Here is a 10,405-nt window from a genome sequence, read left to right as displayed (position 1 = left end):
CTATTCATGTCTTCTGCCCATTTTTTAATTGGACTGTTTGTCTTTTTGTTATTGAGGTGTTGGAGTGTTCCACATTTTTCTTCCACTCTATCCAGGATCTCCTATATAGATCCCCCTCCGACACTTGTTATTTTTGATGATGGGAAAGGTTAACGCCAAATGAAGGTGAAGTGGACACAGCTTAATGAAGGTAAATGATGTCATTAAAAAGTACACACAAAAAAGGACCTGTTGGTAATTGGTATGGAATATATAATTTTGAAACTATAGCAAAAACAACCAAAAAATGTGTGGCACAAAGGTATCTATGTAGGTAGATATATATAACCCCAAAACCCACTGCCATCAAGCTGATTCTGACTCACAGTGACCCCCACTGGATTTCTAAGGTGGTAAATCTTTATGAAAGTAGATTGCCCCATCTTCTTTCCACGGAGCAGCTGGTGGGGAAGTTTGAACTGCTGACCTTCTGGTTAGCAGCCAAATGTCTTATCCACTGCACCACCAGACCTCCTTATATATATGTATAGGGATCTATTATGTACATGTACATATGTATACCAAAAACCAAACTCACTGTTGTTGAGTAGATTCTGACTCACAGCAACCCCTATTGAGTTTCTGAGGTGGTAAATCTTTATGGAAGTAGATTGTCCAGTCTTGCTTCCACAGAGTGGCTGGTGGGTTTGAACCAACAACCTTCTGGTTAGCAGTCAGGTACCTTAGGCACTGTGCTACCAGAACTCCTTGTATATATGTGTAAGTATCTACATATGTATATGTATGTGACTGTAATCATACATATATATATAATAAAACACATAGGTGGCCAGAGTTATAGATACTTCTTAGACATAATCAAACACCTTGTGGGATTGCATTTCTGGATTTAAAGATTAGGACCACATTCTCGTGGGACATCTTGGTCAGCTGGTATAATATAGTTCATAAAGTTGTGTTCTACATCTTAGATGAATAGTCACTGAGATCTTAAAAGACTGCAAGTGCCCATCTAAGACACAATTATTGCTTTCCATTCATCCAGAGCAAAAGAGAAGGAAAGTAAAGTCTACAGGACTAACAGTCCACATGAACTATGTCCTCATCTACCCTGAGACCAGAACTAGATGGTGCCTGGTTAACAATATTAACTATTCTAATCAGGGCCATGATAGACGCACCCTGACAGAATGGGAGAAAAATGTGGAACAGAGCCTCAAATTCCTAACAATAAAGAAAAGGACTGATTGGATTGGTTGTGATTGGAAGACTCCAAGACTGCTGCCCTGAGATATGCTTCAAATCCTGCACTGGAACTAACCTCTAAGGTCACCTTGTAGATAAATAACAAATTGGCTCAAAAAATAATGAGTATCACCCATTAGAATTATCCTCCTTTAAAAAAATCCCCTCTATGAGACTAAACAATCACAAATTACTTTAAAACAAAGATGACAACTATGTAATGAAGCAGGAAAACTAGATTAATGGAAATAAAACAACCAGAATAGAAATAATGAGAATGTTCACATATTGCAAAAAACATAACCAACATCACTGAACAAGTAATGTGGAAATTGTTGAATGGGAACCTGCTATGTATATCTTCACTGAAAACATGGTAACATATCATTAAAAAAAAAAAAAAAGATCCTGAATCTAGTCTGACTTGGAGTTTGTATTTTACATAGAATTGGCCAAACCATACAGTCATCCCACTACTGTTTGGATGGCTCTTCAATATACATCTTCAGCCCTGACCAATGTCCCCTCAAACTTGGCAGAGAACACCTTTACATGTACATGCTCAACCTAAAGCTCATGTGGAACTGAGTCACAAGACAGACAAATAGCTAGTGCTTTGGTTGAAGTGAATGTCTGACGCCTCTATGATCCCCTATTGTTGCTGTTAGGTGCCGTCGAGTCGTCTCCGACTCATAGCCACCCTATACACAGCAGAACAAAACACCACCTGGTCCTGCACCTCCAGGACTCTTGCTATACTTGAGCCCATCGCCACAGCCACTGTGTCAATCCATCTCACCGAGGGCCTTCCCTTCCTTCGTCGATCCTCCACCTTACCAAGCATGACACCCTTCCCCAGGGAATGGTCCCTTCTGACAACATGACCAAAGTAGGTGAGACAAAGTCTGGCCATTCTCGCTTCTAAGGAGGATTCTGGCTGTACTTCCTCCAGAACAGATCTGTTAGTTCTTTTAGCAGTCTACAATACTTTAAGCATTCTTCACCAACACCACAACACAAAAGCATCAATTCTTCTTTGGTCTTCCTTATTCATTTTCCAGCTCTCACATGCATATGAGGCAATTGAAAATATCATGGCTTGTGTCAGGTGCACCTTAGTCCTCAAGGAGTCATCTTTGCTCCTCAGCACTTACTTGAAAGAAGCACTCTGAAGCCGACTTGTCCAGTGTTATATGTTGTCTGATGTCCTGACTGCTGCTTCCATTGGCAGCAGTCAGGGCCAAAGCATCACCTCAAAGGGTACCATAAATGCAGTATCTGTGCCAAGCACTGTCTAAACTCACCTGAGTAAGTTATAAATAAAAACAAAACTTTTCCCATACTAATGACAATAACAGCTACCATTTGAAGGGCTTTTTTGTAGGTCAGTCTAGGCCTAACATGATTTCACTTTATTTTTACAATGACACAGTAAGGTAGACATTTTAACTCCCAATCTATAGAGAAATAGAGCCAGAATTAAGAAATAGGGCAAATAATCCCACTAATATATCAAAAATAGGCAAAAGAAGCCTTGGTGGCAGACAGATAAGTGCTCAATTGTTAACCTAAAAGTTGGTGGTTCAAACCCACCCAGTAGCTCTGTGGGAGAAAAGACCATAAAACATCCATAAAGATTATAGCCAAGAAAACCCAATGGGACAGTTCCACTTTGTCACATGAGGTTGCTGTGACATGACATAATGCTAATCCAAAGTATACTATAAGTTAAGGATGTATATTGTAGTATCTAGAGCAACCACTAAAAAAAAATGGTAAGTACACCTAAAAGCTAATTTTCCAGTTCTAGTTGCCACTGAGTCACTCCCAACGCATGGTGACACCATGTGTATAGAGAACTGTGCATCACAGGGTTTTCAATGGCTGACTTTTCAGAAGTCAACAGCCAGGCCGAGTAGTGACTTGGATCTTAAAAGCTAGCAAGCTGCCATCTAGATGCAACGATGGGTCTCTCCTCGTCCAGAGCAAAGAAGAATGAAGAAAACCAAAATTCATGGAAACAATTAGTCCTAGAGACTGGTACACCATCTGATCTGCAGCCTATATGACTATGAGACCAGAAGAACTAGACGGTGCCCGGCTACCACTGTCATCCACTTGGAAGGGGATCTATCTAGGAGGGATAGAGAGGAAGAACAATGTGGTACAAAACTCAAAATCATTTGGATGAAAAAAAAAAGGGGGGGGGGGGGAACCAGGTTTGCTGGTCTGATAGAGCCTGGTGGAACCACTGAAACTATGGCCCCTAACTGCCCTTCAGGTCTGGAATTAAACCCACACCTGTGGTTTCCAGCCAAACAAAAGACAGGCATATGAGTTAAACATTTATCTCAAGTAGATACACTCCTTGGAGAGAACAATCATGGGAGAAAGAAGGTGTGCTTATGCACAGGGAGAAAGCTCAGGGGGCAGGAGCGTATGGAGGGATGGACACAAGGAAGAGGTAACTATGGGGAGGAAGTGGGAGGGGAGCTGTTGCATTGTGGTAAACTGTGGTCAATGACATGAGACAAAGTATATGTGAACTGCTGTATGGAAAATGAATTTGCTCTGTAAATCTTCACTCAAATCACAATTAAAAAAAAAAAAAAAAAGAAGTCAATAGCCAGGCAAACTCAAACCTCCAAACTTTTGGTTAGCAACTAAGTGCATTAACCATTTATACTACCCAGGGATTCTACAAAGACAGTAGAACAGAGAAAATAGAATATTAAAAAATACTCAACTAACCCAAAAGAAGACAGCAAAGGAGGGGGAGAAAAAGATACACAAACAGAAAACAAATAAGATGACAGACTTAAACCCATCAGTATCTTGTGGTCGTTGATGCCAACTCATGGCAACTCTACATGTTCAGAGCAGACCTGCTCCATAGAGCTTTCAAGACTGTGATCTTTCAGGCCTGTCTTCTGAGGTCCTTCTGGGTGACTTCTGAAACATCAACTTCTAGGCTATTAGTTGATAACTTAACCATTTGTGCCACTCAGGGACTCCATAGATTTAAACCCAACAGTATAATTACATTAAATATAATTGGGTTAAACTCCGCAATTGAAAAGTAGAGATTGTCAAACTATATTAAAAAAAACAAGTTGACAATACTTTAGTCCACTGATCCAATCTTATTGCTAAAAGGGAAACAATCATTTCTATTGATAGGAAGAACACAGCACCAGCTAAAAAAATACTCTTGCCAAGAAAATTGAGGTCGACTATCAAGATCTATCAGTTTATAGGAACACAAGGGACTGGAGAATGTGTTAAAAAACATCACAATCAACCAAAGGCAGAATGTGGAAAATTGTCCAGGACAAGTCACTTGGCTCTGTTCAACAAAAATTGGTTTGGGGGGGCAGGTAGAGTGAAAGGGACAGGGAAGGAAATGGGAATTGTGATAAATGAAAAGAATCTTAAGAAATATCAACAAAATGAAATGTGTAGACCTTGTTTAAATCCTGATTCAAACCAACTAACTGTAAAAAAACTATTTTGGAGATAACTGAATGTAGACTGGACATAAGTGACATTAAAGAATTATTGTTAATCCTGATAGAAATAATAAATGGATTGTCATTTTGTTAAAAACTTCCTATTAGAGATACAAGTAGAATGGTACATCTGGTATTTGCTTTAAAATACTCCAGCAAAAAATAAAAATATTCCAGCAAAAAATAAAATAAAAAGGAGAGGGAGCAGATATAATAAAAATGGCAAAATACTGACAATTGCTCAAGCTGGCTAATGGATAGATGGGTGTTCATCGTAAGTCCTCTCTACTTTTGTGAATGTTTGAAAACTTTAATAATGAAAGATAAAAACAAGAGTCACTATTATTTTAACTTCCACTAGACAGTAAGCTCTCTGAGGGCAGTGAGTATGACTGGTTCTCCACACTATACCCAGGGTCCAGCACATGTGCCCAGTAAACAGCTGGTGAATGAATGAGCAACTCTTACAAAAGTGGTTGAAGTGTTAATTTAGTGGGTCAGGGTGCTCACCACTCTTCTTGGAAAAGGAATTGTTAGTTTTAAAGGAAGCAAATGGTAGGAGACCAGAGCCACAGAGGATCACTAGGGCAGCACTGAGGGGTCTGGGAATCAAGCCACGTGAGAAGCAGTGAGGGATCCAGGGAGGTTTAATCTGTAGAAGAAACCCTGGCAAAGGATGAGGCAAAGAACTCAGGAGGCAAGCTAGGCAACTTACGATTCAACAAAACGCACTGTCCCTCTCTGTAAGAGAATTTTACTTTCCTGGCCAAGTGACTTGCTTTAGGCAACACAATGAGAAAGGTAAAAAGAAGTGGTATGTGTCTCTTCTGAGCAGTTTTGAGAACTCTTTCACCTCTACCATAGGTGACAGAGACCATTCCACCAGACTAAATCCTGGACTGAGTAAACTGAGAGCAGAGCCCCCAACTGACCCATAATGGCCATACAGTATGAGCAAAACATAAGCTTTTGTCATAAGCCACTGAGATTTAGGGTTATTTATACTCTAAGGCAAGATATGGTAGGCAGAATTCTAAAGATTCCCACAAGATTTCTGTTCATTAGGCGTTTAATCAAACATTAATCTAGGAACCCCATGAAGGGAACATTTTAAAGTCCCAAATCAGTTGATCTTAAAACAGGAAGATTATATCATGGGAGAATAGAAGGGCTGTGTATACACAGGGAGACAGCTCAGGGAGCAAGAGTGCATGGGAGGAAAGGACACAGGGAAGAGGTTAACTATGGGAAGAAGTGAGAGGGGAGCTGTTGCATTGTGGGAAATTGCAGTCAATGTCATGAGACAAGGTATATGTGAGCTGCTGTATGGAAAGTGAATTTGCTCTGTCAACTTTCACCCAAATCACAATAAAAAATAAAAAAAAAGAAACCAACAACAACAAAAAAAAAAAACAGGGAGATTATCCAATGGGTCTGACCTAATTGGGTGAGCACTTTAAAAGCAATTTTCTTCAGCTGGTAGCAGAAGAGAAGTCAGAGAGATATGAAGTGTTAGAAGTGTGTGCCATTGCTGGTTTCAAGACAGAGGGCACCACATAAGAAGGAATGAGGGTGGCCTCGAGGAGAAAAGAACTGCTAGCAAGGAAATAAGGACCTCAGATCTACAACTGCAAGGAACTGGATCTGCTAACAACCTGAATGAGCTTCGAAGTAGATTCTTCCCCAGAGCCTCCAGGTAAGAGGTCAGTGTGGCCAATGCCTTCACTTTGACTTGCTACGGCTGCCCAGACTTCTGACGTACAGAACCAGGAGCTAATAAACTGGTGTTGTTTTAAGCCTTTATATTATGGTAACTTATGTGAGAAACCTGGCAAAGAACAATTTTTTACCCTAGCTGTCCATGCTACTGTAATGAATAAAATGTAAATTACTTAAGACTATTCCAAAATCCAGAGAAGCTTTCAGTCATGATGTACTTTCTTCATTAAAGTTCCAAAAAATATATGTAAATTGCCTGGTGCAGTGATTGTAACTGCTTAACAAATGTGAGTGCACCCACCTGCATTCCTTTATTATTTACTGGTCACACATGTAGGGCACTTATTAAGTACACGTGGCAGTGTACGGTCTCACCCATACACAGAGCTACGGTAAGTTTCCAGAGAATCTGTAACTTGCTTTTCTTTACATTCCACTGAAATACCTGGTACAGTCCACACACTAGGCACTTCCAGAAAGAAATAAGCAATCATACACATTCAAATAAATATGTGTTATATTGGATAGACCTTGGCTACCAGCCACTCCTCCGAAGGAAGACTGGGCAATCTATTTCTGTAGAGATACTATCTCAGAAACCCAAGGAGGGGTCGCTATGAGTCAGCCAACTTGATGGCAGTCAATCTGGGTTTTTTTAAATCCTCAAATGAGGCCGAGAATTTTGATGTACCTAAAAGGAATATGGTGATGGGATAAAGTACTTTCTGAACCACTTTGGCTTCCAAGACAGAAGGGGCCTTACTTACCTTTACGTCTGCTACCTGGGCACCAAGGCTGCTGAGTCCCACAATGGAATAGAAAGCAGATTCCAAATTTGTGAAAGGGCGGTCCAACGAGACTTTCAGTCTTTCCACATCATGCTTGGTGAGGTAGTGAGTAGGCGTCAAAGCCTGGATGCTGGCTATGATTGTCAGGGCCAACAGGAAGACAGTGCTTGAACCTTGGGGGGAAATGACTATTAAAAACACTCCACAATATTCCAAACTTCTATGTATAGTCCCAATGGTGCACACCAGGACGTCTGGGAACAAAGTCCTGTGAGGAATGCTGGGGGAACGGGGAGGTGTAAACTGAAGAGAAACCTTGGGAAGGATGGGCACAATCTTCAACTATCTGACAGTCCTCCCAGCAGCCTCTGCGTATCTAAAGCACAGGACTCATCACGTCATTGTCCTGTTTAATGCATATTTATAACTCCTATGGCTCTTAGGACAAACTGAATCCTCATCATGGCCTTGACTGCTTCTCATCCAATCTCCTCCCTCATTCTTTCCACTTTCTGTTGCTGTCTGGCCTCCGCTATTCCCCTAAGGAGCCATGTTCCTTCTTGCCTGGGCTTTCTTATGGTTTTCCCTGCTTTAGAAGCAGTTGCTGCTGAGTCATCCCTACTCACGGCGACCCCGTGGGTCAGAGTAGAAGTGAGCTCCATAGGGTTTTCAGTAGCTGACTCCTTAGAAGCAGATCATCAGGTCTTTCTTCCTAAGCACCTCTGGATGAACTTGAACCTCCACCTGAATTTTGCTGAACTTCTACTCATCCTTCAGAATTGAGCTTAAGCATCTCTTCCTTAAGAAGCCCTCCGTAGGATTAGTTCCCCAATATCACAGTTAGTGAAGAACATAGCCTCTGAAGTCAAGTTTAAATCGCCAAGTGTAACAATGTGGCCACGGCTAAGTTACTCAGCCAGCCCGAGCCTCAGTGTCCTCAACTGTGAAGTGGGATAATAATAATATCTACCTCAGAGTTATTATATTTAAATTAATATCAAAATCTCTTAGAATGGTAACTGGCAATGACAAATGATACATAAATATTAGCTACTAGTTCTACTGCTGTTGTTGTTATTATATACACTCACAGTACCCAGTAACCTTAAGAAGGTAAAAAGCACTAAAGTATTCTTCACAACTATTATAAAATGTATTATCTATCTCCTCTGCTAAATTATAAGCTCCACGAGGCTGTTTCTATCATTCATCCCAGTATTTCTGAGTCTTGCTGTGTACAGCCTGGCACATAGTAGGTACTAAATAAATATTTGCTGAATAAATGGGAAAGAAAAACTAATCCTCACCCATGACACCCCAGGGGACAGGAAGAAGTTATGAGAGCTACATTTCTGATTTTCATAAAAACAAAACAAACTTTCTAATTAGTTGTTTCACGTGAAAATGAACTGTCTGCCATCCAAGTAATTGCTATAGCAAGTAATCACAAGACTAACATTACTGGTCCTAGATCTTTTGCCTACAGTAACAAATTCAGTATAAATTAGGAGGCCTTAAAGGAGCTCTGGTAGTGTAGGGGTTAACATATTAGGCTGCTAACCGAAAGCCTGGAAATTCAAAACTACCAGCCTTGCCACAGGAGAAAGATGAGGCAGTCTGCTTCCGAAAAGATTTATAGCCTTGGAAACTCTATGGGGGTTGCTATGAGTAGGAATCAACTTGATGGTAGTGAGTTTGGTTTTGGAGGACCCCTTAATAAACTCCGGTGGGGTGATGGCCAAGTGCTTGGCTGTTAACCAAAAGGCTGGAGGTTGGACCCACAAGGTGCTCTGTGGGAGAAAAGACCTGGCAATCTGCCCTCGTAACTATTACAGACTAGGAAACACTCTCGGGCAGTTCTCCACTGCCATGTAGGGTTGCTATGTGCTGGAACAGACTTGATGGCATACAACAACAGAATCCCTTATGAAAGGCATTACTATCTACATCTTACAAATACAAAAACTGAGGACCAGAGTAGCTTGCAAACACCCAGCTTGGACTCATGCCCAGGTCTAACTCCACAGAGTTCACGCTCCACTATTTTTTAGAGAATCTTATAGAAGGGGCAACTCATCGAGAATCATTCTTCCATGAATGTTAGTTCCATTTAAGTCTTTGTGTGTGTGTTAAACAACCCAAAGAAAGTGAAAGCTCTTGGCAAAACAAACAAAAACAAAACGAGAAAGTGATCTATAATGTATTCATTCATTAAATTATTTATTGAATGCTACTGTGTGGTAGGCACTATTTTAAAGATACAACAAGAAACAGAATAGACAAAAATCCTTGCCATTATGGATCTTACATTCTAGTGGGAAAAGACAGCACTTTAAGACTGTCAAATAAAAGACAAAATAATGAAGAAAGATATTTATCATGTTAAAAGGTGAAAAATAGTATGGAGAAATAAAAAGCACAGAAATACTATCTAAGAAAGGCTGCAGTTTTTAATAAGGTAGTCTATGAAGGTCTCACAAAGAAGTAAAAGCAGTGAGTAGAGACAGACTGAAGAAGAAGCAACACATGAAGATATCTGGAGGGAAAGTAACCTAAGGAGAAGAGCAAGCTAACGAACCTGAATCAGGGTGTATACAGTATTTTTTACATCAGCAAGGAATATAGCATGGCTAGAATAGGGTAAGCAAGGAGCGAGAAGAGATGAGGACACAGAGGTAGCAGGGCCAAGCCTAAGGGACTTGTAAGCCACTGTAAGAGACTCTGGCTTTAACTCAGCAAGATGGAAGGCACTGGAGGGTTTTGAACAGTGATTTTGACTTACATTTTATCAGGATCATTGTGTGTACTGAGACAGTGCTGTGTGGAGAACAGACTATAGGAGCAAGGACAGAAAGTGGGATACCAGTTAGGAGACTATTACCATAATCCAAATAAAAAGATGATAGTGGTCCAAACCAGCATAACAGCAGTGGAAGTGGTGAGAAGTGATTAGAGTCTGGAAAGAATTCAAAGTTAATGCCTATCAGATTTGCTAACGGATAGAAAGATTTTATAAAAAAGACAGGAGTCAAGTTACTAATGCTAAATCCACAGTGCCTTGTGCACATACATGTACTCAATAGTGCCTAAGGTATTTGACTGCTAACCAGAAGGCTGGCGGTTCAAACCCACCAGCCACTCCTC

At 40.6% G+C, this 10,405-nt stretch overlaps 1 protein-coding gene across 1 annotated transcript in view; it reads right to left on the bottom strand.

The window, feature by feature from the left end:
* Positions 1-10,059, bottom strand: part of RPN2 (ribophorin II) — a 64,185-nt gene extending 54,126 nt beyond the window's left edge. Inside the window, exons 1-2 of the mRNA XM_042783582.1 lie at positions 10,044-10,059; positions 7,241-7,434 (exon numbers count right to left, since the gene is read on the bottom strand). Coding sequence (XP_042639516.1) covers positions 7,241-7,434; positions 10,044-10,059 — 210 coding nt within the window. The remainder of the gene's footprint in view (positions 1-7,240; positions 7,435-10,043) is intronic.
* Positions 10,060-10,405: the final 346 nt, after the last annotated feature.

Source organism: Orycteropus afer, unplaced genomic scaffold, assembly GCF_000298275.1.
Source record: "Orycteropus afer afer isolate SDZICR_OR568_19922 unplaced genomic scaffold, OryAfe1.0 scaffold00020, whole genome shotgun sequence".
NCBI classification, from domain to species: domain Eukaryota; kingdom Metazoa; phylum Chordata; class Mammalia; order Tubulidentata; family Orycteropodidae; genus Orycteropus; species Orycteropus afer.
This window is presented reverse-complemented; position numbering and strand designations above follow the sequence as displayed.